Source organism: Notothenia rossii, assembly GCF_949606895.1.
Source record: "Notothenia rossii genome assembly, chromosome: 3".
Lineage (NCBI taxonomy): Eukaryota > Metazoa > Chordata > Actinopteri > Perciformes > Nototheniidae > Notothenia > Notothenia rossii.
Window position 1 is genome coordinate 5,006,915 of NC_136901.1, and position 25,974 is coordinate 5,032,888.

Genomic DNA, 25,974 nt, shown 5'->3' on the forward strand with positions numbered 1-25,974 from the left:
CGCTCCTTCAGGATGTTCCCTCTTCATAAAAAGCTGGCTGGATATTAAACACTTGATGTTTAATAACTTCCACAGAAATAAAAGCTCTTTCTCATCTCCTGCACCTAGCTTCTAAAATAGACCAAAAATAAATGAGTTTTATAATATATAGTGTGTTTTTGTTTACTTAAAAAGCCCTTTAAGGTATTGCTCCGTCATATTTTGGGAGTTATAGGCCACAAACTCAATCTTAGAGTCTATTACCTGAGTCTCTAAATTCTCTTTCGGAATCACAGATGTGACACAAGTAATTGTATTTCAGCTGAGGCAAACGGCAGGAAGCAGTCGTGTAATTCTGCTGATGTTTTCTAGTCGGCAGTACTTACTTTGGGGCTCTCTGTGATGCAGATTAGTTTTTTACATAATCTTATTTATGCTGGAAAAAAGACGCTGTGTTTCTGAGACACTTTACTGCCGGAATCTAGAAGGGCTTCTTAGGCTTTGGAGTCCAAGACTGAGAAACTCTTCAAGATTCAGGTCGCAAAATAACTCACTCAGACAAACACTCAACCTCACAACGGATCTACTTACCTTGTTATTGGACCTAGTTCAAAGCAGGTTTCTTCAAAGGGTTAGTGTGAGAATTAACCCTTTTATAGTTTTGTATTGGTTTAATGGGTGCTGTCTATGGTGCTGAACCTCAATGCTGTTATATATCTTATTATCCAACATGTGCATTTATTTTATGATGATTCTATTCGTGACCCCATGAATGGATATTTAATCAGACTGTGTTATGATATTAAAGGTCCCCTATCATACTGTTTTTCACCAATATATTAAAGCTCTCAGATATATCCAGAGCCTGTCTCTGATTGGCTGAAACACCAAACAGATCATTGCAGCATTACCCATAATCCCCTCTGTTTCAGCCAAAGTGCTGATTCTCTGTCTGTTACTGTAGATGAAAATAAGGAGCCCCTCCCCACGCCCCTCTGAGAGACATTTGGTTACAAAGAACTCAATGGTGCTCTCGGAGGAGATTCAGGTGATAAGGGGGGGGGGGGGGGGGGGGGGGGGGGGTTACCTTGGTTGCTGATTGGCTAATGGTAACACAACACAAAAAATCGTTATGACATCATAAAGTGGCCAAAATCTGATCAGCTCATTTTCAGACAGGTTTTTATAGAAATGGATCAAAAAGAGAGAGAATCTTTGTTCCTGAAACTTTCAGAGTCTCTTTCCACAGAGGGGACACATGGTGATGTAGAGGAGACATGGAGAAGAGGGGACACATGTTGATGTAGAAGAGACATGAAGAAGAGGGGACACATGTTGATGAAGAAGAGACATGGAGAAGAGGGGACACATGTTGATGTAGAGGAGACATGGAGAAGAGGGGACACATGCTGATGTAGGAGAGACATGAAGAAGAGGGGACACATGTTGATGTAGAAGAGACATGAAGAAGAGGGGACACATGTTGATGTAGAAGAGACATGAAGAAGAGGGGACACATGTTGATGTAGAAGAGACATGGAGTAGAGGGGACACATGTTGATGTAGAAGAGACATGAAGAAGAGGGGACACATGTTGATGTAGAAGAGACATGAAGAAGTGGGGACACATGTTGATGTAGAAGAGACATGAAGAAGAGGGGACACATGTTGATGTAGAAGAGACATGAAGAAGAGGGGACACATGTTGATGTAGAAGAGACATGGAGAAGAGGGGACACATGTTGATGTAGGAGAGACATGAAGAAGAGGGGACACATGTTAATGTAGAGAGACATGAAGAAGAGGGGACACATGTTGATGTAGAAGAGACATGGAGAAGTGGGGACACATGTTGATGTAGAAGAGACATGGAGAAGTGGGGACACATGTTGATGTAGAAGAGACATGGAGAAGAGGGGACACATGTTGATGTAGAAGAGACATGAAGAAGTGGGGACACATGTTGATGTAGAAGAGACATGGAGAAGAGGGGACACATGTTGATGTAGAAGAGACATGGAGAAGAGGGGACACATGTTGATGTAGAAGAGACATGGAGAAGAGGGGACACATGTTGATGTAGAAGAGACATGGAGAAGTGGGGACACATGTTGATGTAGAAGAGACATGGAGAAGAGGGGACACATGTTGATGTAGAAGAGACATGGAGAAGAGGGGACACATGTTGATGTAGAAGAGACATGGAGAAGAGGGGACACATGTTGATGTAGAAGAGACATGGAGAAGAGGGGACACATGTTGATGTAGAAGAGACATGGAGAAGAGGGGACACATGTTGATGTAGAAGAGACATGGAGAAGAGGGGACACATGTTGATGTAGAAGAGACATGAAGAAGAGGGGACACATGTTGATGAAGAAGAGACATGGAGAAGAGGGGACACATGTTGATGTAGAAGAGACATGGAGAAGAGGGGACACATGTTGATGTAGGAGAGACATGAAGAAGAGACATGGAGAAGAGACATGGAGAAGAGACATGAAGAAGAGACATGAAGAAGAGACATGGAGAAGAGGGGACACATGTTGATGTAGAAGAGACATGGAGAAGAGGGGACACATGTTGATGTAGAAGAGACATGAAGAAGAGGGGACACATGTTGATGTAGAAGAGACATGGAGAAGAGGGGACACATGTTGATGTAGAAGAGACATGAAGAAGAGGGGACACATGTTGATGTAGAAGAGACATGGAGAAGAGGGGACACATGTTGATGTAGAAGAGACATGGAGAACAGGGGACACATGTTGATGTAGAAGAGACATGGAGAAGAGGGGACACATGTTGATGTAGAAGAGACATGGAGAAGAGGGGACACATGTTGATGTAGAAGAGACATGGAGAAGAGGGGACACATGTTGATGTAGAAGAGACATGGAGAAGAGGGGACACATGTTGATGTAGAAGAGATAAATGAATGGATCTTTACCCAGTATGGCGAGCACCGTGTTGTCCTTCAGCACCTCCATGGACCCGGAGCAGACGAAGTAGATGGCCTGCAGAGCGTCTCCCTGGCGGATCAGGAACTCTCCGGGGGCGCAGAAGGAGGTCTTGATGATGAGGGAGAGCGAGCGCAGACACCCCCTGCTGGCCGACTCGAAGAGCGGCAGCTGCAGCAGCTCGCTGTTCAGATGCATCGCGATGTCCGCACGCAACTCGTCAGGGAAGTCCTTCAGCAGCTGGGGGGGAAGAGGAGGAGAAATTCAAATCTGCAGCCACACAAAGATACACAAAACAATATGCTAACTTTTCTTTAAGTGCTTAATCCTCAGAACTGTTACAGGATGGGTTTTTTATAAATGTTGTAACTATTTAGTGTGCAACAGAGTAGAAAAAGTAAAAATGATTTATGGGAAAGTTGAGAGTTGGTACCTTTAAGTAGTAGCGTTTGTCCCCCATCGTGTTATCTCGTTAAAAAGCATTATCTCGATGTAATGTCATTTGAACATTAAAAACTAGACCCTCCAGAAAAATGCAATTCTGCGATCGCAGAATTTACCGCATAATCAGCAAAATGGCGCAGATTTTTAAAAAGGCCGCATAATTCCCGCATTTTTCCACAAAGTTGAGAAAAAAAAAAGTTAACTCGTCTTGACGTGAATTAGTGATGATGATGATGATGACGCGACGTCATCACAGAAGGTAAACAACACCGTAGAGTGAACGTGTGGAACTCACACGAGAGAGATGAAAAAATCTGATCCATCTAATTTACCGACGAACCTTTCTGCTAAAGACCGGGCAAAGCAGTACCCCGATGTCTTTCACGAAAGTGGGGGGAAACTATTCTGCACCCCGTGCAACTGGGTGTTGGAGCATAAGAGAAAGTCGACGGTGACGACCCACTTTGATTCATTCAAACATTCGAAAATGCTTTCTGCTGCTGCGGACAAGAAAGCCAAACAACGCACGCTCACCGAGGCATCAACCTCCAAAACCCTTTAGAGGGCTACAAGAAACGAAGTGAGTAGCCTACAAGATTGAAGCTGGTCAGATAACGAACGAGTAAATGAAAACAGAATGAGGCGGAGAAGTGTGTGTGTGTGTGAGTGAGTGAGTGAGTGAGTGAGTGAGTGAGTGAGTGAGTGAGTGAGTGAGTGAGTGAGTGTGTGTGTGTGTGTGTGTGAGAGATTAAAAAAGCCCAATTGCTTTTACAATAAATAAACATTGAATGTGTTTAATTGAATAGTAAAGGAGTTTAACGTTAGTGGCAGGTTGTGTGTGAGAGAGAAAAAATAAGACAGCCCAATATTTCAAAAAAGATATTTAGCATATTTCGCAACTTCCCACAATTTCACCGCATAAAATCAAATAAAAACCCTGCATGTGTAATCGCATAATCAAGGATTTTTGCCCGCGTTTTTCTGGAGGCTCTAAGAAACCTAACATTTTAGCACACTTGTAAAAACAAATGAGTGCCTTGATGTAAGTAGTTAACTAGGTTATCTTCATGGAGATATATGTTAATTGATTTCCACCTGTAGCGTCTCTTCTTACTGTTTGGTAATCAGTTATTCTTTCTTCAGTGAGTGTCTCGTACCTCGCTGACGTCGATGCCGTTGTTAACCGACCAGGTCGTCTGGAAACACTCCATCATGCGTTGCTCGAGGGTTTTGGGCAGCCGGTGCGTCCGGATGAAGTCCTTCAGGTCTTTGGTGCGCGTGTGGTAGAGCGAGCGGCGGGAATACATCCTCTGAATGATGGCCGTCACGTTTCCAAACACCACGGCGTGCATCAATGCTGCAGAGAGACGGAAACGCTCAGTATAATACTACTACCATAGTTCAGTTATTTTCTAATTCAATTCAAGGCATTTATTGTCATAGCTACAGTGTAGATACGTCAATGGTATTTGAGCCCCACCTCCAATCAGCATGGTGCAGATGGAGAAGATCTTCTCAGAGTCGGTGTTGGCTGAAACGTTCCCGAAGCCCACGCTGGTGAGGCTGCTCAGAGCGAAGTAAAGCGAGGTCACGTACGAGCTGCGGACAGACGGCCCGCCTCCTAACGTCGCCTCCGAGCCTCCGGGCGTCCTCGCTTTGATCGGGCTGCCGTTCCACTGGCTGTGATTGGTCAGTGCAGCCGACACGATGCCCAGCGGCGAATCAGAGGCTCCCAGCAGGGAGGTCAGCGGGGACAGGAAGTACGGCGTTCCCAAACGTTTGGCCAGTTCATGCAGCCAGCCTGGTGGCAACAGGGCTTCATTAGAGGCTCATTATTCCATGTATTTGGGTGAGAAGCTGCAGCTTAATTATTTAGAATCAGGGGGAACTGGGTGATGTGCATGCTAGCTTTCTTAGTGATGTCAGCTTTGGTGCAAGTTACGATAATTTTAAGGCAATTCAAAGATAGTTTAAAAACAACATTGTAAATAGGGTAGGCGCTCAAACAAGTTAAAAGACTTCTGGGTAAGCAGCTGCAGATCATTAGTCTGTTTTCTAAATGTTTTTCTCCTAGTACAACAACAATGTTATTACTCTGCGTATGTTCTTCATTGTTTAGCTGCTCTAGACCCATGGTGATTTGCTTTACGTTTTAAAGTTATTACAAGGACTCCTACAAATCAATACAAGTCAAGTTTTGACATTTAATTAGCCATATGACAAAGTAATGCAGCGTGACAGCCAGACACAACACAGCAAGTGTAGGAAAGAGAAATGTCCCAACGTTACACACAGAACATTGTAACCTTAGTGAGTTTCTCTGATGTGAATAACACTGTCAGGGACTTCTACCTGAGGAACTTGTGATGTATATCGGTTAATAAACAGCTTTCTTATAGTGCCTCTCAATCTGGCAGCGCTGTTAAAAGCCTGTATTTCTCTTCTGCACACAACTCATTACCCAGGAATAATGGAGCGCTGCCCGGCTCATCGGAGGCAATTTAGGGTTCAGTGTCTCGCTCAATTACCAACCTGCAATAAACAGACAGCATCTCCACCACCTGAGCCAAAGCTGCTCCATCTGCGTCACTGGAGGCATTTTGCATTGTACATTTCCACCACTGTTACAGCTCTGCTCTCCTCATCTGTCAGTAATTCAAACAGTAGAGCCACAATCACCTCACAGTGCTGTTGTTGTTTAGTACCCAGGAGGCAGAGGTGGGAAGTAGTGGAGTACAAATACTTTGTTACTGTACCTAAGTACATGTTTCTGGTATCAGTACTTTACTCCACGACAACTTTTTACTTTTACCTCTTACACTTTGAACCCAAATACCTGTACTTTCTACTTCTTACATGTTGAACTCAAATACCTGTACTTTCTACTTCTTACATGTTGAACACAAATACCTGTACTTTCTACTTCTTACATGTTGAACTCAAATACCTGTACTTTCTACTTCTTACATGTTGAACTCAAATACCTGTACTTTCTACTTCTTACATGTTGAACCCAAATACCTGTACTTTCTACTTCTTACATGTTGAACTCAAATACCTGTACTTTCTACTTCTTACATTTTGAACTCAAATACCTGTACTTTCTACTTCTTACATGTTGAACACAAATACCTGTACTTTCTACTTCTTACATGTTGAACTCAAATACCTGTACTTTCTACTTCTTACATGTTGAACTCAAATACCTGTACTTTCTACTTCTTAAATGTTGAACACAAATACCTGTACTTTCTACTTCTTACATGTTGAACTCAAATACCTGTACTTTCTACTTCTTACATGTTGAACTCAAATACCTGTACTTTCTACTTCTTACATGTTGAACTCAAATACCTGTACTTTCTACTTCTCACATGTTGAACTCAAATACCTGTACTTTCTACTTCTTACATGTTGAACCCAAATACCTGTACTTTCTACTTCTTACATGTTGAACCCAAATACCTGTACTTTCTACTTCTTACATGTTGAACCCAAATACCTGTACTTTCTACTTCTCTCATTTCCCAAACAGGCTGGTTCCTTTAGTCTGAATGTGTGTTTGGTGGCGTGATCATTATTATTTAGAGTCATTGCGTGCCTATTGATTTGAACACGATCCGTGTATCCATCATTTCCTGGTCTTCTCTAAAGAAGAGGGACCAATGGAAACGTTGTCATGTTGCCGTTGTTCAGCATGGAAACATTCATTAGCTAACAATGACATTATTGTTCTATTAATATAAAGGGAGGTCAGGTACTCTTTAAAACAGCTGCTAGTAATGGGTACTTTTTACTGAAGTACATTTCAAAGTTCTTTACTTTGACTTGAGTAAAGAAGTTTAGTCAGTACTTCTACTTTTACCAGAGTATTTTTAAACACGAGGATCTGTACTTCTACTTGAGAAAATGATGTGTGTACTTTTGCCAGCTCTGCCAGTAGGAGAACACACACACACACACACACACACACACACACACACACACACACACACACACACACACACACACACACACACACACACACACACACACACACACACACACACACACACACACACACACACACACACACACACACACACACACACACACACACACACACACACACACACACACACACACACACACACACACACACACACACACACACACACACACACACACACACACACACCTACCTACCTATGTCCCAGGTGGCAGGGTTGTTGCTCTCGATCTCGCTGCGTCCGATGAAGTACCAGACGCAGGCCATCCAGTGGCCCAGCAGGGCGAAGGTGGACATGAGGAGCGTGAGCACCACGGCGCTGTACTGGGAGTACCGGTCCAGCTTCTGCAGGAGGCGCAGCAGGCGGAGGAGGCGCACCGTCTTCAGGAGGTGAACCCCGAAGTTCTGCGAGAGAGAGGAGATAAGGGAAGTGTAGCTCATTAGGATGGGCTGCTTCATTCCTGGACACTAGATTTGAATCAGCGATACATTTCAGACTTAATCCTCAAAGTTTCTCATCAGAAGCAAATTAAAAGTTGCACTCTGAAGGGATTCTTAAAGAACTTTTTAAAACTCAGCTAAAAACTCACCTCTTTGCACTGGCTTTTAATACTAGTTGAACATAACATTTTTACATTTGAATGAGGGTTTCCGTTAGCCGGTAATTATCGGGTTTTAGCTGGTAACATTTATTAAAAACCGGTAAATTCAAAACCTGCCGGTCAAAATGTCCGGTAATAATTAGGGATGCTCCGATCGACCGGCTCAGAGATCAGCTGCTCTGAGACAAGCAGCTCTGCATGATCACATGAAGCCCCGCCCACTGTTTAGCGAGCTGCATGAGAAACTGACGGGCTGTCAGGAGAGAGAGAGAGGGAGAGAGAGAGAGAGAGAGAGAGGGAGAGAGAGAGAGAGGATCCGTTTCTCCCGTAATCCAAAGTTAATGTAAACTTTTGAATAATGTACTTTATCTACGACAAGTAGTTTGTTTGAATGTAATAATTATGTTGTTTGTCATTTGTAATCACCTGCTAACGGAAACTCTGCTACACAATTATTATTATTATTGAAACATGATACACGGTAAGTTTCAAATTTGTCCGGTAAAATTTATTATTTCCGGACATTTGACCGGCAAGAAAAAATCCAAGCAGAAACCCTGATTTGTGTGTTTTTATATATTTAACATGTTTTTAATTATTGTTTATTATTTGACTCCCAATGTGTTTAAATTAGGTACTATTTGGTGCATGAGCTTGAGAGGGACCTTTGGGATTTTAGCCTCTGCAGACCATTAACATGAAAAAAAAAAAACACTACAGGCGAGGGAAACCCAACAGGGCCTCATTACACACCTCCTGCCCCCCTATATTAACTGAAGTTGCAATTTCTTGCTGTTCTGGCGTCCAATCAGTGGTCTGTTAATTGAAGCAGCCGGTTTCCACACAGATTAATTACACCACACTTAGACGGGATGTACTTCTCTAGAGATCTGAGTATGGATCGATTCAGGGCGATTCATTCTGAACTGAATGCAGAAGTGTATCAACTCTGTCTCAACCCAGTATCTATCTCAGAGGACGATACCTGAAGCACGACAGAAACATAAAACTGCAAACGCATCACATGACCTGTTGTCAAGCGAAAAGCGCCGAAAAGTCAGAAACATAAATTAGTTTTTCCCTTGTTTTTATAACAATCTAATCATCTTGTGTTTCTTCAGACTCAGTGATCGAGTATCAGTTACAAAGCTCTGCAATCATCCGGTTAATCACTCGCCTTCACAAGTAATTTGTCGTCAGCACGCTCAATCATCAGTTTCATTATCGGTTTCCTAATAATGAGTTTCTTGTTGGAGCTCAGAGTCTCAGTTTTCTTCCTTTGAAGCCACTACTGAGAGCGGGATTTAAAGAACAGTACGGAGCACAAATGTTAAGATAAAAGCAATGGTTTGTACATTTATTTTTCTGCTTCTGTGTAGCATTATATTTACTCATTCATGGGTTGCGTTCCAATAGTCCATTTAGCTTAGGAACCTTCCTAACCGAGTGAAATGACCCGGAAGTCCCTCAGTGGCAGCCATGATAAGTGCCGTTCCAATTCTCTAGAATGATAGGAAAGGAGGTTTCAAACTTCCTTTATAACCTCCTTTAGCTTAGGAACCACTGGACCTCCCTCACCGAAAGGAGAGGAGGAAATGCTGCCCCACAATGCCTTGCAGCCGCAGCATTTGCCGTCACACAACAGTCGGCCGTTCACGGACACAAACGATTATGACGGAGAAAGTATATCATGAAAGTTACGGTGCTTATTAAGCATTTTAAAACGTAGGTGGTAAGTTGCAAAGTGCTTTGTTTTGAACGTTCATCAGTATTATAATCAAAAAGAGAAATATGAACGTTAGTTTTTACTGAAATGATCAAATAAAGTCAACATTTCACTGAGCTGTGTGGGGTTTGTTCAACTTTTAAAAGATGTTTGAATGGTGATGTACACAGTGATAGGTGTTAAGGACTAACGTTTATAATAAATACATTTGTATTGATTTTAAGATCTTTTCTTACAATCATACGTATTGGGATCATTTGTATTAATGTGGACCGGAGGGAGAGGGTGACGAGCATAAGTTTCACTTTCCTTTTTTATTTCAATTCAAACTTTGGTCATGAAGAATATGTTTCTCTGTTGTTCATAAAGCATAAAGCAACAGCATCAGAGCACGGTGCAGAGTCTCCAGATGAGTCTCTCGTTCTTATTAAACATCCATGTTGTAGTCCGCTGTATAGAACACTGTAGTTTCCATAGTTTCCCACAGCAGCAGACGCACACAATGACGTCCGCTGGCGCATCATAAACACGTCAGATAGTGAAAGTGCATTCGGATTCTCTAAAGCACCGCAGTCCCTTCTCCTAAGTCCTTTTGAATTCTCCTATCCACTATCCCTTAACCCCGTGACGTTTCAGTCAGAGGTCAAGGAATAGGAGATAGGGTTAGAACTTAGGAGCTGATTTTTAAACTATCCGAACGCAACCTTAGTCTTTTTTAATTATTATTGATAGGGGTGCACCGAATGGGAAATTCTTGGCCGAAACCGATACCGAAAATAGGAAACAGTTGGCCGAAAACCGAATGCCGAAAGGCCGAAAATGATTAATAGAAATATATATATATATATATATATATATATATATATATATATATATATATTTCTATATATAATGTATACATTTTTTACCAATGTTGTTCAGCTGCCTGATTATGGAAAAAGAGATGATTATGGCTAAACTTAACTTAAATAATTATCACTATTATGGGTCCATAAAACATTTATTCAGCACTTTTGAATGCATACAGTACATTAATACTAAGTGAAGTGCATCTTCTTTTCTCTGTAGGATAACTACAACAAAGCACATTCAGAACAAAGCCAAGGTGCTTTAAAACTGCATAAACATCTAGGCCAGGAGGCCTACAACAAAATAGTGTAAATAAAGACTGTAACAGCCAGGCCTTCAACAACAACAAATGCAACTATAAGTGCATGCATACAAATGTGCAAACTGGATAAATCCACATGAATGTAACTATTTTCAAATGAAATTACAATTCAATTTCAAGAATCTGTAAATAAGGCTGTCTGTCCTCATAAGCACAGTAGTAAACATTGTATAAAGATACATAAAGTGAAAACTGGATACAAAATCCACAATCAATTACAAATTAAATTACAATTTCAAGAATCTGCAAATAAGGTGGTCTGTCCTCATGAGCAATGTAAACAACATTGTATCATTTAGATACCGAAAGTACAATATATTGAACACTGTGCTGCTGTCATTTCCCCCTAATGATAACCTGAGATGGTGAATTATAACTCACAATGAAAATGGTTCAGGAAAGTGGGTATAGAGTAGACATGTAGAACTAGATAAGCTTATGATAAGCCAGCCTTGTCTACTTATTAAGGAAAAGTGGGAGGTTCTTTTTAATGAACAGTAGCTTCTCTGCTTTATCAGCCATAAGTCTGTTCCTCTTCTCATCAAGCACATGAGAGGCAGCGCTGAACAGTCTCTCGCTGTCAGTGCTTGTGATTTGATCTTACTCCGCATATTTGTCCGGGTGTTTTGATTTCAAGTGGTGGAGTAATCCCGAAGTGGTGAAAGTCTTTGCACTTACACCCCCTCGAGAAATGTCAGCTGAACACGTTTTACAAATCGCAATCCGCGCCTCTTTCTCTGATATTTTTAAATATCTCCAAGCGCCAGACATGTTGGCTGTGAGCCAGCCGCGAGCATGGTCGCGCGCCGTGCTTGTCGCCGCGTTTTGATTACGTCATCACAACAACACGTTAGCTTACCAACGTAACCCTGTTCTCTGACATTCGGTGATATTTTTTCGGTGCTAAAACACTTTCGGCCAAAAAGCCGAAAGGGCCTTTTTAACCATTTTCGGCCGATAATTTTCGGTGGCCGAATATTCGGTGCATCCCTAATTATTGAGCGGAAGTTGAACAGCATGAGAGCTATTGATAAAACAATCAGGTCTATAACCAACAACAGGGCCTTCACACACACACACACACACACACACACACACACACACACACACACACACCCCCACCCACCCACACACACACACACACACACACACACACACACACACACACACACACACACACACACACACACACACACACACACACACACAAAAGTGTAAAAACATGCATTATTAAATGTGTGTGTGTGTCAGAGTGTTAGATGTGCGTGTGTGTGTGTGTGTGTGTGTGTGTGTGTGTGTGTGTGTCAGAGTGTTAGATGTGTTTGTGTGTGTGTGTGTGTGTGTGTGTGTGTGTGTGTGTGTGTGTGTGTGTGTGTGTGTGTGTGTGTGTGTGTGTGTGTGTGTGTGTGTGTGTGTGTGTGTGTGTGTGTGTGTGTCAGAGTGTTAGATGTGTTGTGTGTGTGTGTGTGTGTGTGTGTGTGTGTGTGTGTGTGTGTGTGTGTGTGTGTGTGTGTGTGTGTGTGTGTGTGTGTGTGTGTGTGTGTGTGCCTGTGTGAGTGACCCACCACACTAATATTGAAGGCGTAGAGCAGGTCAAAGGGCAAGGCGGCGATCAGATCCACGAACAGCCAGGAGGTGACGTAGTGGATGCAGATGCAGCGCGAGTCGTACACCACCTGACCCGACGTGCTGACGAAGGTGGTGCGGAAGTTCAGCACGATGTCTGGAAAACAAAACTCCACAATTAACACAAAATATTTCAATTCTGGTATATGAAAAAACACAAGATTATGCAAAAAAAGACGAGTTAGACGCGAAGTCAGCTGTTTTTGTGCTAAGCTAACAGGCTGTTGGTTGTGCCTTTAATAATTTCTCTAAGACATTACATTTATTTTATCCAAAATTACTTAAAATAGGTGCAAAAAAACACTTCAAACAAGCCAAACCATTGTAAGAGCTTATGCATTCATTTCAAATGAGCTAAACGTTTAAAGTATTACACATTATTTATAAAATGCAGGTGTTTCATATGTACAGTAAAGACATGAGGTGGATTGGAGTCTTCCCCCTAAAATCAAAACATTTCTTCAGATATAAAACCCAGTGGGTTTTAACAAGCCCTCCTCGAGCCGGATTAGTGGACTCGGCTGTCAGAGGGGAGACGGCAGGGTGAGATACTGCAGAGAAGAAGATTATTAAGGAGTGGAATTAGCATACGGCTCCTGAGCGTTGGAGGCGATGTGGTGCAGCTATCTGGGCCAATTAGGAGAGAAGAGTGGTGGTTTCAGAAATGCTTGATTGGATTATGTAAACCCCTTAAACTGAGATGAAAGTGGAGGAAATGGATAGGAGCCAAGTCTGGTTGAATTCATGTCCATAATATCTGTGTCAGAGTCCTGCATCGGGTCGGGTACCCGCAAAAAAGGTGATTCGCGGGTGGTATTTTTTCAAACACTTTTTTCCGGGCTTCGGTTCTGGGTAAAACAAAAATGATGCGGGTCGGGTCGCGGGTGTTGCATAATAAATATATTTAAATAATAATAATTTAGTTTAATGTTTAAATCCTCAGACCTCTCCCCCGCGGGACCGTGCATAATCATAACCTCTGCAGCGCATCAATCTGCTTCTGAGCGCACCACATTCTGAATGGCTGAGGTGAAGCTTAGCGGAGAATACAGCATTTTCCAACACTTCCTGAAGAGCGAAATCCAACGTCTGGGAGGCTTTTGGTGTCCTCCTAGATGGAGAAACGAACCAACATGCCACGCTTTTTGAGAGAAATATGCAACTGCGTGTGTTAATAATTGCACGTTTTCACTGCTCATATATATATGCGGGTTCGGGTTGGGTTGCGGATCCTGTGCCGACGGGTCGGGTCGCGGAACTAATTGGTAATATGTGCGGGTAGCGGGGCGGGTTCGGTATTGCACGTCGCGGTTGCGGGGCGAGAGCGGGTCTTGAAAATCAGACCCGTGCAGGACTCTGATCTGTGTACCCACAAATACTCTTCTTTTGGAAAAGGGTGTTCGAGCTGATCAGTGTGGTTATTGGTAAAGAAGTACCTCTTGATCCTAAATTGTGTATCCTGAATTAGGGATGCATACCGGTATCCGGTATTACCGAAATACCGGTTACTGGTGGCTACGGTATACCGTACCGAAATCAGATCCGGTTTCGATACTGAAAAAAAAAACTCAATTTTATTTTTATTTTTTTTCATTTTAAAAGTGAGTCCGTGGCCCGTGATGGCGGGTGTTATAAATTAGATTGCATAATCATTTTTCTTAATATTTTATGTATTTTTCATTGTTTGTTCAATACTAGAAAGGTAAGTCCCACACATGAACTGTGATGGGATTTGTTTTCTCTCACCAGTGAAGGCAAATGTTGATTTTAAAGATGAGATTTGTTTGTTTGTGCAATGCCGAGATCTCATGACCATTATTCTATTATGTATTTGTTCTCTAGTCGAATCTCAGGTTTAACATGAATTATAACGGTGCTATAACGGTCTGTCTGCATTGACAAGATGTGCTATTCACACGGCACACCTGATGGCGGGTGTTATAAAAGATATTCCATAATCGGTTTTCTTCATATTTTTTATGTATTTTTCATTGTTTGTTCAGAACTAAAAGGTCCAAGAAGTCCCACAATTGAATGTAATATTCATTTGACATGTTAACTATATCGTAAAGCGCTTCATGGGAGTAATCGTGGGATGATACATTTTCAAAGTATCACGATATGTATCGGTTGAGTATCGGTATCGTTCAGTGGTATCGGTATCGTAAAAAGGTCAACGATATGCATCCCTATCCTGAATATATACCTACTTCCAAGAATGTAAGGTTTCTGCTCAATGCTTGCTTTTTGGAGGCTAAACGGTGCATAGCTCACACATGGAAAGAACCATGGACTTTCTCAACGGCTGACAGGGAGGAAGTTCTACCTCGCTCTTGAAAGGATACGTTTTTTCCGTAAAAACAAACTGGATAGGTTTTTGGGAAATCTGGAAAACCTTTTACGACTTCCTGGAGCATAACGGTCTACACAACGATGGGAGAATGAATATTATTTGGGCTGTGTTTCCATTTCTAGGAAAAAAAACGTGTGAAATTGCCCTACCGATGATGAACAGTATCTCCACCAAGATGTCGCTGTGACTCGGAGGGTTTCGTGCGGCTGACGCTCCGTCTTCCCGTATCTCCGCCGGAGTGAAGCAGACGTTGTAGGGAACGGTGACGGCAACGTAAAAGGTGGCCAACAAGATCAACCAATCCCAGCCGGCCTTGAACGCACCGTAGTGAAGGAGGATGGAACGAGACCTCTTGATGTCCGCCACCTTGTACTCTGGCACCGGGTTGGCATTGGCTCCGAGAACACTCTGGATGTAGATAAAACAAGAGGAAGAAACGTCCACCATATAACATTCATAATTGATTGTCTTCTTATTTTAGTGCAGCCATATTGCTTTAGAGCAGTGGTTCCCAACCTGGGGGGCGCCAAAGATCGCAGGGGGGGCGCCAGGCCTCAGATGATTTGAGGCCAAATATCATATTTAGATTTTTTATTTTAGTTACCGCCGTTGAGCGTTGTTAATATTTGATCATCATAAGCAGCACTGCTTCTGCTAGTTGTGTAGTATTATTAAAGTTTTAGTTTGATACATGTCGTGTGGCTCTACATAATTCAGAGGCAAACTCAAATAATAAATTCAGAATGATAAATTCAGAATGAGTTAGCTTCAAAGCCTTCAAATCAGGTTTATAGGAAGTATAGAACAAATACAAATATGTTTTTTTAACTGGGCATCAATTTAAGGGATGTTTCTGATGTTTTGGAGTGGGTAAATATCCTTATAGTACCTCATACAACCCCACTTTAAAACATCAATACTATCCCTTTAATATTAGCTGATGCAAGAGAGTGAAACTTAAAAATCAGTCGGCATCGTAATGAATTCTTCGCTCTAAGGATCTGGGTCATTAAGATCACACTGCAAGGGCCCTTTATCTCTAATCCCAGTTACTTCAATTTACATCTAAAGATATTCATCCTCCAAAAACATCACTCTCAGTTTTAAACTTGGTGCATTTCTAACTAGGCCAGAAGGTATGTAGGACAACCTGTCTCACATTGTTGATCTTGAGCTTGCTCTTGCTCTTGTCCTGTTTCTGGAGGTGTCCTGAGAGCTGGTAAAGGACCGCTCGACTGCGGCGTCGCTCCACGTTGAATCCTTGAGGACGGCTGATTTGTTGGATCTCCAGGCCCGTTTCCTCATCTGAAAAACAAGGACACAGGAAGACGTGTAAGGCAAGTTTATTTATACAGGCAAGTCAAAGTGCTTTACAAAGACATTACGAGCATAAAACACATTAGAAACATTCAAAAGTAAAGATAAGAAAACATGAATACATGAATAAAAGTTACAGTGCAGTGTGAGATGTGAATAAAAAAAGATTTGGACCTGCAGGTTGCTGGGAGTTTGTTCCAGATGTTTGGCAATATCCCTCACCTAATTCTCTCATTCCTCTACCCCTAGTCTTCCTGTTGAAATTATAGTTCCTTTGACAGTTTTCTAACTTTTTATATTCCTTTCATCCTTCTCTTTCATCCATTTTGAATCCCCAGACAACAAATGTTCCTGTCTTACTGTCACCCGAACCCATCTTTGACCTTTAAACCACTTTCCTTTTCAATTCCCAGATTTAAACCAAGAGGTAGGGGGACTTTAACCCCAATCCTCTTTTTTAAATGCACATTAGTTAAAGGTGGGGTAGGTAAGTTTGAGAAACCGGCTCGAGATACACTTTTTGTTATATTCCATGGAATGCTCTTAACATCCCGATAGCAATGAATATCTGAAGTGCTTTGACAATAAATCTATAAAAAGATTCATCAGTGGAAGCCGTAGCGCTGTAAAAAGCACGACCAATCATCTGAGCCGGCTAAAGTAACTGGATGGCCTACCTGCCTGTCAGCCTTCCATCTGTGCACAAACTTATCTGGTGCCCTCATTGGCTCATTGGTGCGCATTCGTGTGTGTTGGAGGCGGGGCTCTGAAAGGAAGTGGCAGATTTGTTCCGGTTTTGTATTTTCAAATTCTAGTGCACTCGAGTTGACTTCTCCAAACTTACCTACCCCACCTTTAAGTTTACCTTGTCTTTCTAGGACAAAGAAACTTCCAAATATGTGTCCGCCAAACTGGGTAGAAATGAAGTACAGTTTTGCTGCAGAAGTAAGATCGGTTCTCCACTTGATGTCTGCTCCCCTCCATAATGTCATGTCTGCTGATAGATTCGTGTCGCAGCTGCAAAGCCTCGATTAGATCATTTCATGTGAATTATAGTGAAATGGAAAAAAGTCTGACTTTCTTTTTCATGCCATCTCTCACCAGTGTCAGTTTCATTGCCATGGTCCTGGTCCTTATTCTCTGTGATGTCTTTATGTGACACCAGGAACAGAACCACCTCGCCTTTCTCGTTCTTTATGGGCACGATGTCCAGCAGACACCAGAACTTGGAGCCTGTCAAAGAGATTTTCATTTTCCCTCACTGAAAATACATAGTCAAAGATAACACTGACTGACAGTGACAGTATTAAACGTGATTGAACATGACACTGTCCTCCAGTCTTACCACACTTCTTGTACAGAATGATCTCAGTCTTAAACTCCCGACGATCATCCAGAGCTTTCTGCATCTGCGAGGTGAGGGTCTCGCCGGTCTCGCTGCCGTACAGGAAGTGACACATGCAGCTCTTTTGCATCAGCTCGCCTCGGTTGAAGCCGGTCAGTTCACAGAAGCCATCGGAGCAGTAGACGATGGGAAAGACGGACTGAACCTGGGCGTTCCCCAGGACAAAGTTACTGTCTAGGGAGAGGAAACATGGCAAGGTAAGAGGGGAAAGAAGCAGGACAGCATCCATGATATTGTTTCAGAGGATAAGCTAAACAAAACTTTAATCTCATCAACATCAAATCAAGCAGGAAACATTGTTCTGAATTGTGCTAAACCAAATACTGAACTTTCTCTATCTGCAGTGGTGTTAGGTAACTAAATACATGTATTCAAGTGCTGTAATTGAGAGACATGTTCTTTGCTTGAATATTTACATTTGTATTACTTTAGTTACTTTGCAGATTTTGATTAATTATGTGAAATATACAATTAAAAAAGGTACAGTAGTACAATTCACAAGCTACCCTGCAGTATACAAAGTCATTCAAACTAGCTGCACCTTTAGCCGCTTTGATAACACTTTAATGCATCAATAATTATATTCAAAGCATATATTTTTTATCCTGAAATGGGCCAATGAGTACTTTAAGTATATTTTGATGCTGATACTTTTCTACTTTTACTTAAGTAACATTTTGAATGCAGGACTTTTATATGTAACAGAGTATTCCTTCTTCCACCTCTTCTCCTTCTCGTTAAGCTTGGTTAGGTTTATAAACATATTATGGTTTGGGTTAAAATAACTATTTTAGGCAGAATATCCTGCAGGCAAACTTCTCCCATGTGTAGTTTACAAAGGTCTTAATTTGACATGTTACTTTTCATACCCGTATTTTCTCCCACACTCTCACAGTTTCCGGTTAATTAACTCACTGCAATCCCAGAAAACAATGTTCTCTTTTCAGCTGCGTAAAAAAATTCAGATAAGAGAACAGAAGTTTACAGCCATGCTAGCAGCTAGCTGTTATGCTAACGTCTGCATGCTAACAAAGCTAACCATGATGCTAACATGTGGACATTTAGCAGTATCAAGATTTACCTCTCTGTCTCCACTTGATTCATTTTGCTGATTTAAGCGAGCTATTGTGCTAACATTAGCTCTACATTGTTACAATTAAAGCTGACATTAATTAAATTATCTTTTTCAAAGTCTAATAAACTTGATAATTGCTCAATTAAAAACGAATTAACGACGACAGCGTCTTCTGTGTATCAGTGTCCACTTTAATGTCCATTTTTAAAGTAGGAAAACCGAATACTGAGATGTTGCACTGAAAGTAAGAGTAAGGGTTATTTGAATTGCATTATACGAAACAACTAGGTAGCTTAACGTTTAATAATGTATGTTGATTTATATTTTGTTTTAAGAACCTTCTGCAAAGTAACTCACCAAATAAGGAAAAACATTAGTTAAAGTAGAATAATTAATAATTATAATAATGATGACTATTATAATGATATTTAAAATGGTGCAGTGTTGACTTTTCTTTTTCATTTGCAAACAGTTATGTTACACAACCACAGTCACATTCACTTTTTTTCCTTCTCACAGTGTTCATTCCTCGCTTTATATTCACTCATGCACTCTGAAAGGCTTCGGAGTAATTCTGCTCACTTTGAAGCGCTTCTCCTCGGGGAGAATTTAAAATGCTTGCTGCTTTTCAATGATATTCACTTCATCCTCCCTTCTTCATCTCATGATATTGTTCTCTTTAAATTATTATTTTCCTTTGTTCGTCCCGTGTGTTTTACCAACCTCTGTGTGTTTCCCTACAAATAAACTTCACTTTTCTGTCACACTCAAATAAGCTAGATTGACATTTTAACGTAACGTCTGCGTGTGCATAACCTCGGAGAATTTACTTTGCAGAATAAAGACATTAGAAGTGAAATAATTGTGGTTTACAGAATCTGACAGGTACCTAAAAACAGCAAACTATTCATTTTCGCCTTACTTTTAAGTTACTTTTTCATTTACCCAGGGCAAAAGTAATCACTTTGTCACCAAGCATCCATGACCCCCTTTTGAATACTACATGATTTTTTCTATAATTTGTCAGAAATGTACCAGAAACATCATTCCCAAACTATAAAATGATGCAGAAGTATGCATGTTGGCATGTTTTCTGTTAGTAAATCGCCACAATTTGATACAAACAGCAGCAAATAATTGCTTTGACAGCCTGAGTTATGGGGACTATTGAATAATGCATTATTCAGGTGACTCAAACAGCCAATGCGTTAATTTCCAGTCCAAACAGAAATTAATCTGGAAGCGATCACTTTGAAGAATGTGAGTAATATAGGACGAGAGAAAATAATTGAATGAGAGATATAAGGAGTGAGAGATTAATTCAATGAGACACGGAGGAAGTGAGATTTTATGCAGATGAACAGGGAGGGACAATGATATTTAATAATTCATGAATTAATAAAGCGTGCCCAGTGTAAATGCTATTGCTAAACCTCATTGAACAAGAAGTGCAAGCGGCCTCTTAGAGCAGGAGGATCATGGGAAGTTGATTTGATTTTGTTCTCGTCTGTGTTCTATCTTTTTCCTGCTCTGGCTCTAAACCCATGTCTAAACCTTGTTCTTATTTTTCTTTGCAGTACTCATTTTCTGCACATCCCCAGGCGCTCTGCAGGCCTGTCACAACCACACTGCAATCCAGGTGTAATAAAGTGTGGCTGAAAACTACAAAAGCACGTAGCCTCCTCAGCCCCGGAGCGTCTCGGGGAAGCCTAGTTCTGACAACACGGACAGAGACAGCCCGCCACAATGCATTCAGCATGTTGCACAATGTAAGCCAACACATCAAGGACTTGTTAAGGACAATGTGTAAACTTGCATTCATTCCCTGCAGGCTCAGACCCTTAATTGGATCAAAACCAATGCATACAGTCTGCACTTGTAACGCTTCAAGCATTCCTCTGGGGTATTGTGTCAGTATGTTAATGCAACCCAGTCTCACGGCATTTTTTGTGTCATAGTCACGAAATGTATTTCATCTATTGATTCGTGTTCACCAACACGACTTTCGCATTTTTTTCGTGTCACACAGAACGATTTTAAAAGCAATGTATTTCTGTTGGTAGTATGTTTCGTGCCTGCACCACATATTTTTGTCCGGTCGGGTCTTGGAATACCAGAAGCTGTGTGGTTCATAAAAACATGTTCTTACTCAATATCTTACCCTAAGCCTAACCCTTTTATTTTAAATTGTAGCCTATAATGTCGGAGTTTATTTGCCCTCTGCGAGGAAAATAAATGGGGCTCAGAACCTCAGATATACTGACATCTGTATTTTTTGTCATCTTTTTTTTCTTCTAAATTTGTTATTATTTGGTGCAGGTACGAAACATGTAGTTACCAATATAAATACATTGCTTCTAAAATCGTTCTGTGTCAGAATACAGAAATCTGTATTTGTTTTATCTCTTTTTCCTTCTAATTTGTTATTATTTACATTGCTTATAAAATCGTTCTGTGTGACACGAAAAAAATGGCAAAATCGTGTTGGTGAACACAAATCAATAGATTAATTTCGTGACTATAACACGAAATGCCGTGAGACTGTGTTGGTTAATGTTAGCATGCTAATAAGCTCAAACAAGATGCTTAATGTAGTTAACATGTTAGCATTGTTATTAGGAGTATGACGTTAGCATGCTAATAAGCTCAAACAAGATGGTTAATGTAGTTAACATGTTAGCATTGTTATTAGGAGTATGACGTTAGCATGCTAATAAGCTCAAACAAGATGCTTAATGTAGTTAACATGTTAGCATTGTTATTAGGAGTATGTTAGCATGCTAATAAGCTCAAACAAGATGCTTAATGTAGTTAACATGTTAGCATTGTTATTAGGAGTATGTTAGCATGCTAATAAGCTCAAAAAAGATGCTTAATGTAGTTAACATGTTAGCATTGTTATTAGGAGTATGACGTTAGCATAGGCTACTGATATGTAAAAAAGGTGGCTGACAGCATGGCTGCAGTACAACATCAATTTTTACAAACCCCCCCCCGCTTCACATGCATACAACATACTAGTGTAACCATCTTGTAAAAAGGTCAATGCACTGTATCCTATGAATAAATGATGGTTGGGAATATGCACGGCTTTTCAAAGTATGAGTCTTGCCAAAAGAAATCAGGCAAACAATATGGAGACAAACACTGACGCCAGATGATTCCTGTATGCAAGAAAATTTGTTAAACCAGCTCTGTGCCGTTTGTCCTGAACATTAACTGAAAAGACACTTTTCACTTTGCATCAGCTTCAAAAGTTTACAGCCCACAGCTTTGTGCCAGAAGTCCCCTGACTAAAACACTAAAATCCGTCACTCCTCTGTCTCATCGCTCACTTTTATCCACTTTTTCTTCTCAGTAGAGCATAAAGATATCAACAAAAACTACAGACCAACAAATTATCTACTCACCCTAATATCTCACATGTAGATTGATCCCTGTTTGGGTTCCACATTGTTCTGCGAAATGTACATTTTGAAGGGTATTTGTTTAAATGTTTTGACAGTTTACAGGCTAAGCAACCGATTGTTAGAAAAGGCAATACATGATTTGTTTGCTAAAATATATTCACAGCTCGCTAGGCTTCATATCCTTGGCGGTAAACAGCATTTCATAGCAATCCTTCCAACAGTGTCTTGGTCTTCTTCACTCCTAGGTTATCCATTCAAATCTGTAACCCTTTTCCATGTATAAATATGTATGCAGTGCATGGGGAGATCTCTGTGTTATGAAAGGGCTCTTACTGGAGCTGTCTTACTGCAATGTCACAAAAAGAAAATCTACAGAGAATTCCCCGAGGTCTCCCCGGTTAACATGCTGCATTAATGTTGAATGGGAAAGATGGAGATCCTGAGAATACTTTTCTGCCCAGCTTCAGCACTCACTAGTCACTATGGATGCTTATTCTGTTATGTAGTGTGCTGAATAGCAAATAAAACAAAACATCTGACTTCTCTCGACCTGCACTGCTACTGCTTTTACTCATTTCAGTGTGAAGGTATAAAACAACATCCTAAATTCAGTCCATTTTGCCAGCTGTGTTTTAGCCTCAACTGAAATGAAACACCTTCACATGCACACACACTTTCTTGACAGCGCCCCATAGACAGCTACACAGTCATCAGTTGAAGAAGGTCCTCATTAAAAGCCTCCTCACTGTGATTTTACCACAGGCCTGCTAGGGTTAGGACTATAAGATCCTAAATGAAGAAGAGCTCAACATGAACACCATTCACTTTCTCACATTAAAGCAAGAGGCAGAGTCATTCATCCCTTTAAATCCAGCAAAGCCTGTCGCCGTCTTGGTTCTGTTTTGGAACCAGCAGTGACCAACGAGGCTGGAACTTTGTAAAACTGAATGTAAACACACATTTTAAGGCGAATAACACGCTGTGAGGTTTGAAATGTTTGATATAAATTCAAGGCCAGAGAGTGATTTTCACGGATGGAATATAAATGCACAGCAATTGAGCAGAAGTGTTCAATCTGTGCTCAACCAGAAGAGTCTAATGGATCTCCTGCAGCTGTACACTGAAGCTGCTGCTATACACAGATGCAGGGAAGTGCTTTCTGCTCCACTCTCAGATTTGGATACACCTGATCACCGCTGACATAAATATTCAAAATGAATTAATGCCATCTCATGAGACGCTGCCTTCAGGGGACGTATCAAGTACCTGCAGATGTCACTGATGACTGATTTCTTCCAAGCATGCTCTAAATATTGCAGCATGAATTATTCTGTAATCACTGTCAGCTCTTTCTCAGAAAATAAACCCATCCCGCTCTGATTTCCTGTACCATATATGCTTCATCCATAAATTGTGTGTTGCTCAGCCCTGCCTGTTAGTGTGTGCCTTCGGGACTGACTTATGCAACCGTGTTAAGCTTTAACTGCAGTTAGCATATGGTTTGACATTTGTTTCCATGCAGGTTCATGGGCTGAATGCACAAACTAACAAGGGTTCGTGGTGACTAATAATAAAAGTACAGGTCAGTGCTGTCACAAACAATTATGCCTGTTGTATTGTGATGAATAAAAAACAAACACAATGCACAATGTTGTGAGCGAGCCTGGATGTTAAACAGTCAAGTGCTCTTGTGTTTCAATGGTTTGTGCTCATTTAATTGACTATTTGGCTGCAGGCGCTCTGAAGCGCTGACCCTGCTTTATTAGACTGACCTCCAAGTTGAAAAGGGCCCCTGCGTCAAAATCCAATTTCGGTATTTTGATTGCTAGGTTTTTTTGCTCATATTCCTAAATGAATAACCAAATAGAAAATCCACAGCACATAGTACACAACATGTGGGAGGAGGGGAGGGGGGGGGGGTTATTATGGGCCTGGCAGCTAGGTTAATTTGACTATGACAAGCTGATGCATGACTAAATCACAGCAAAGGCATATGGACTCCATATTTAAATTGAATTGCAACTTTTTGTCCTGATTCACAGTTTTCAGTTAACATGTCTTCACGTGTCCTCGATCTTCTTGAAGGAGGACTTTGTGTTGGCAGAGTTTGAATATGTTTGAAGTGAGTCAGCACTTAATATAAAGTTGTAGCAACTTCTTGGGGGAAATTGAATTCTAATATTAGTCTATTATAATCAGATAACATAATTATCCACTGTCTTCTCTATAAGGAATATAATGAGTGCATTTAATCAAATGTTTTACTTAAGTGGTGTAATGTGTTTTGGGGCCATCAAATTACAACAGGATTGTACGGTTAGGAAAGCATAATGAGTATGATGTAGTTAAAAAAATATCGGATGATAGTCATTATTTTTGAGTGTTTTGGACTGAGAGAAATCATGGGTCAAAATGTACCCGCGGCGCGAACATCATGAACGGTAACATCTTTCGAACACAACACAAGGGTTAAATAACCATGCATTTCGCAGCGTGAAATGAATAGTTGTTTATGTACTCACGGGTCCCATCGAAGCGAGTGGCGATGGTGTCCAAGAAGGTGTTTTGTGGCGCGATCAGACCTCGCATCACCGGCATCCGCGAGCGGGTGGATCCGCGTCTCTCCCGGCGCTCAGAGCCCTGGTTCTCGGGAGGAGCAGCCACGAAGCCCGGCAGGAACCTGGACGAGGTCCCCGGCGCTCCTCCTAACCCCTGGAGGAGGGCGCCGAGCCGAGACACCCGGGACTCCACGGTCCCAAAACCACCGACCACCGAGCAGGTGATCCCGGCCGAGAGGAGCGGAGCGGCTGGAGGCAGCCGGGGAGCGGATGGAGAGATGGAGGCAAGGATGGTCACATTTACGCACGGGTGCAGTGCGATGCAATCCTCCTCTCCTCCTCTTCCTCTCTTCCTCTCTCTCTCTCTCTCTCTTCCTCCACCAGCAGCCTCTCTCTATCTCTTTGATATTCTCTCAGTCTCTCCTCACCTCTCATCCTCTGAAGTGATGTGCCAAATGTCTTCTGATGTCTTTATTGTGAAATATTTATTCTCTGCCACGTTTCACACTTAAAGCTGCTACATAATCTTGCACCATTCCAACTTTATTTCTTCTTGCCCTTTTTTTTTATTGTGTTATGTCTTGTTTGTTTATGTTGCATGGTTGGAGGAGCATTAAGATTTCCGTTTCCATATCTACACAAAGCACTTTGAATTGCCTTATGTTGAAAAGCGCCATATAAATAAACTTGCCTTGCCACACTGTACTGTGCATATGACAATAAAGCCTTTGAAGCCTTGAATAAATATGCCAGCCCCAAATATACCCAATTGAATTAATTCATATATTACACACATGCTTTTTGTGTTAATCCATGTGCCACAGGGTTAACAGAGTTTTGTGTGAAGAACATGTGACATATGTTCTAAATGGGAAGCATTCACATGTGTTTGTTTTTGGACCAGTGCTCTGGAGACTGGATGGATGCTCATAATTAAAATGTATTTACCCTAATTTTAGCTTGGGCAATGTTTTCTTTCAATTTAAATGAAATGGCATTGAAATATGGGACACTGGTGAACTTATAGGGGCAATTAAGAATACTGGATTGTCATTTGTACCCAGAGAAATGCAACTTTTACTCGATGTGTCTGCAGCTATGAGTTATTGTTGAGTAAACTGGAAGAAACTTGTGCTCTCACACAAGCAGACATCGGTCCTTAAATCCTCCAGGGGTCAACAATTGGTGAGAAAAGAAACACTCTATGTGTCTCCAAACTCAAAATCCTGAGGTCGTTTTTCTCAAGGTGGACATTTTTACACTCCATGCCTCAGGAATCCCAGTGGGTCTGTTATTCCCACTGGTGGGAAGGGAGAATAACTCTTCTTTCTGTGCTTCAAAGCAAACACATATACTGTAG

General features: G+C 41.3%; 1 protein-coding gene across 4 annotated transcripts in view; it reads right to left on the bottom strand.

Annotated features, from left to right (window-relative positions):
* LOC307033979 (voltage-gated delayed rectifier potassium channel KCNH8-like) overlaps positions 1 to 24,986 on the bottom strand; it is a 40,581-nt gene extending 15,595 nt beyond the window's left edge. The window contains exons 1-10 of one of the 4 annotated variants that reach the window (XM_079672618.1): positions 24,579 to 24,986; positions 17,512 to 17,745; positions 17,268 to 17,399; positions 16,009 to 16,154; positions 14,999 to 15,257; positions 12,436 to 12,593; positions 7,569 to 7,776; positions 4,864 to 5,184; positions 4,541 to 4,740; positions 2,930 to 3,179 (exon numbers count right to left, since the gene is read on the bottom strand). In XM_079672618.1, coding sequence (XP_079528744.1) covers positions 2,930 to 3,179; positions 4,541 to 4,740; positions 4,864 to 5,184; positions 7,569 to 7,776; positions 12,436 to 12,593; positions 14,999 to 15,257; positions 16,009 to 16,154; positions 17,268 to 17,399; positions 17,512 to 17,745; positions 24,579 to 24,654 — 1,984 coding nt within the window. In that variant the 5' untranslated portion in view covers positions 24,655 to 24,986. Of the gene's footprint in view, positions 1 to 2,929; positions 3,180 to 4,540; positions 4,741 to 4,863; positions 5,185 to 7,568; positions 7,777 to 12,435; positions 12,594 to 14,998; positions 15,258 to 16,008; positions 16,155 to 17,267; positions 17,400 to 17,511; positions 17,746 to 18,440; positions 18,565 to 18,652; positions 18,841 to 22,056; positions 22,431 to 24,578 lie in introns of those variants that run through there. The other 3 variants (XM_079672617.1, XM_079672615.1, XM_079672616.1) reach the window with 3 other exon arrangements.
* Between the last annotated feature and the right edge of the window lie 988 nt (positions 24,987 to 25,974).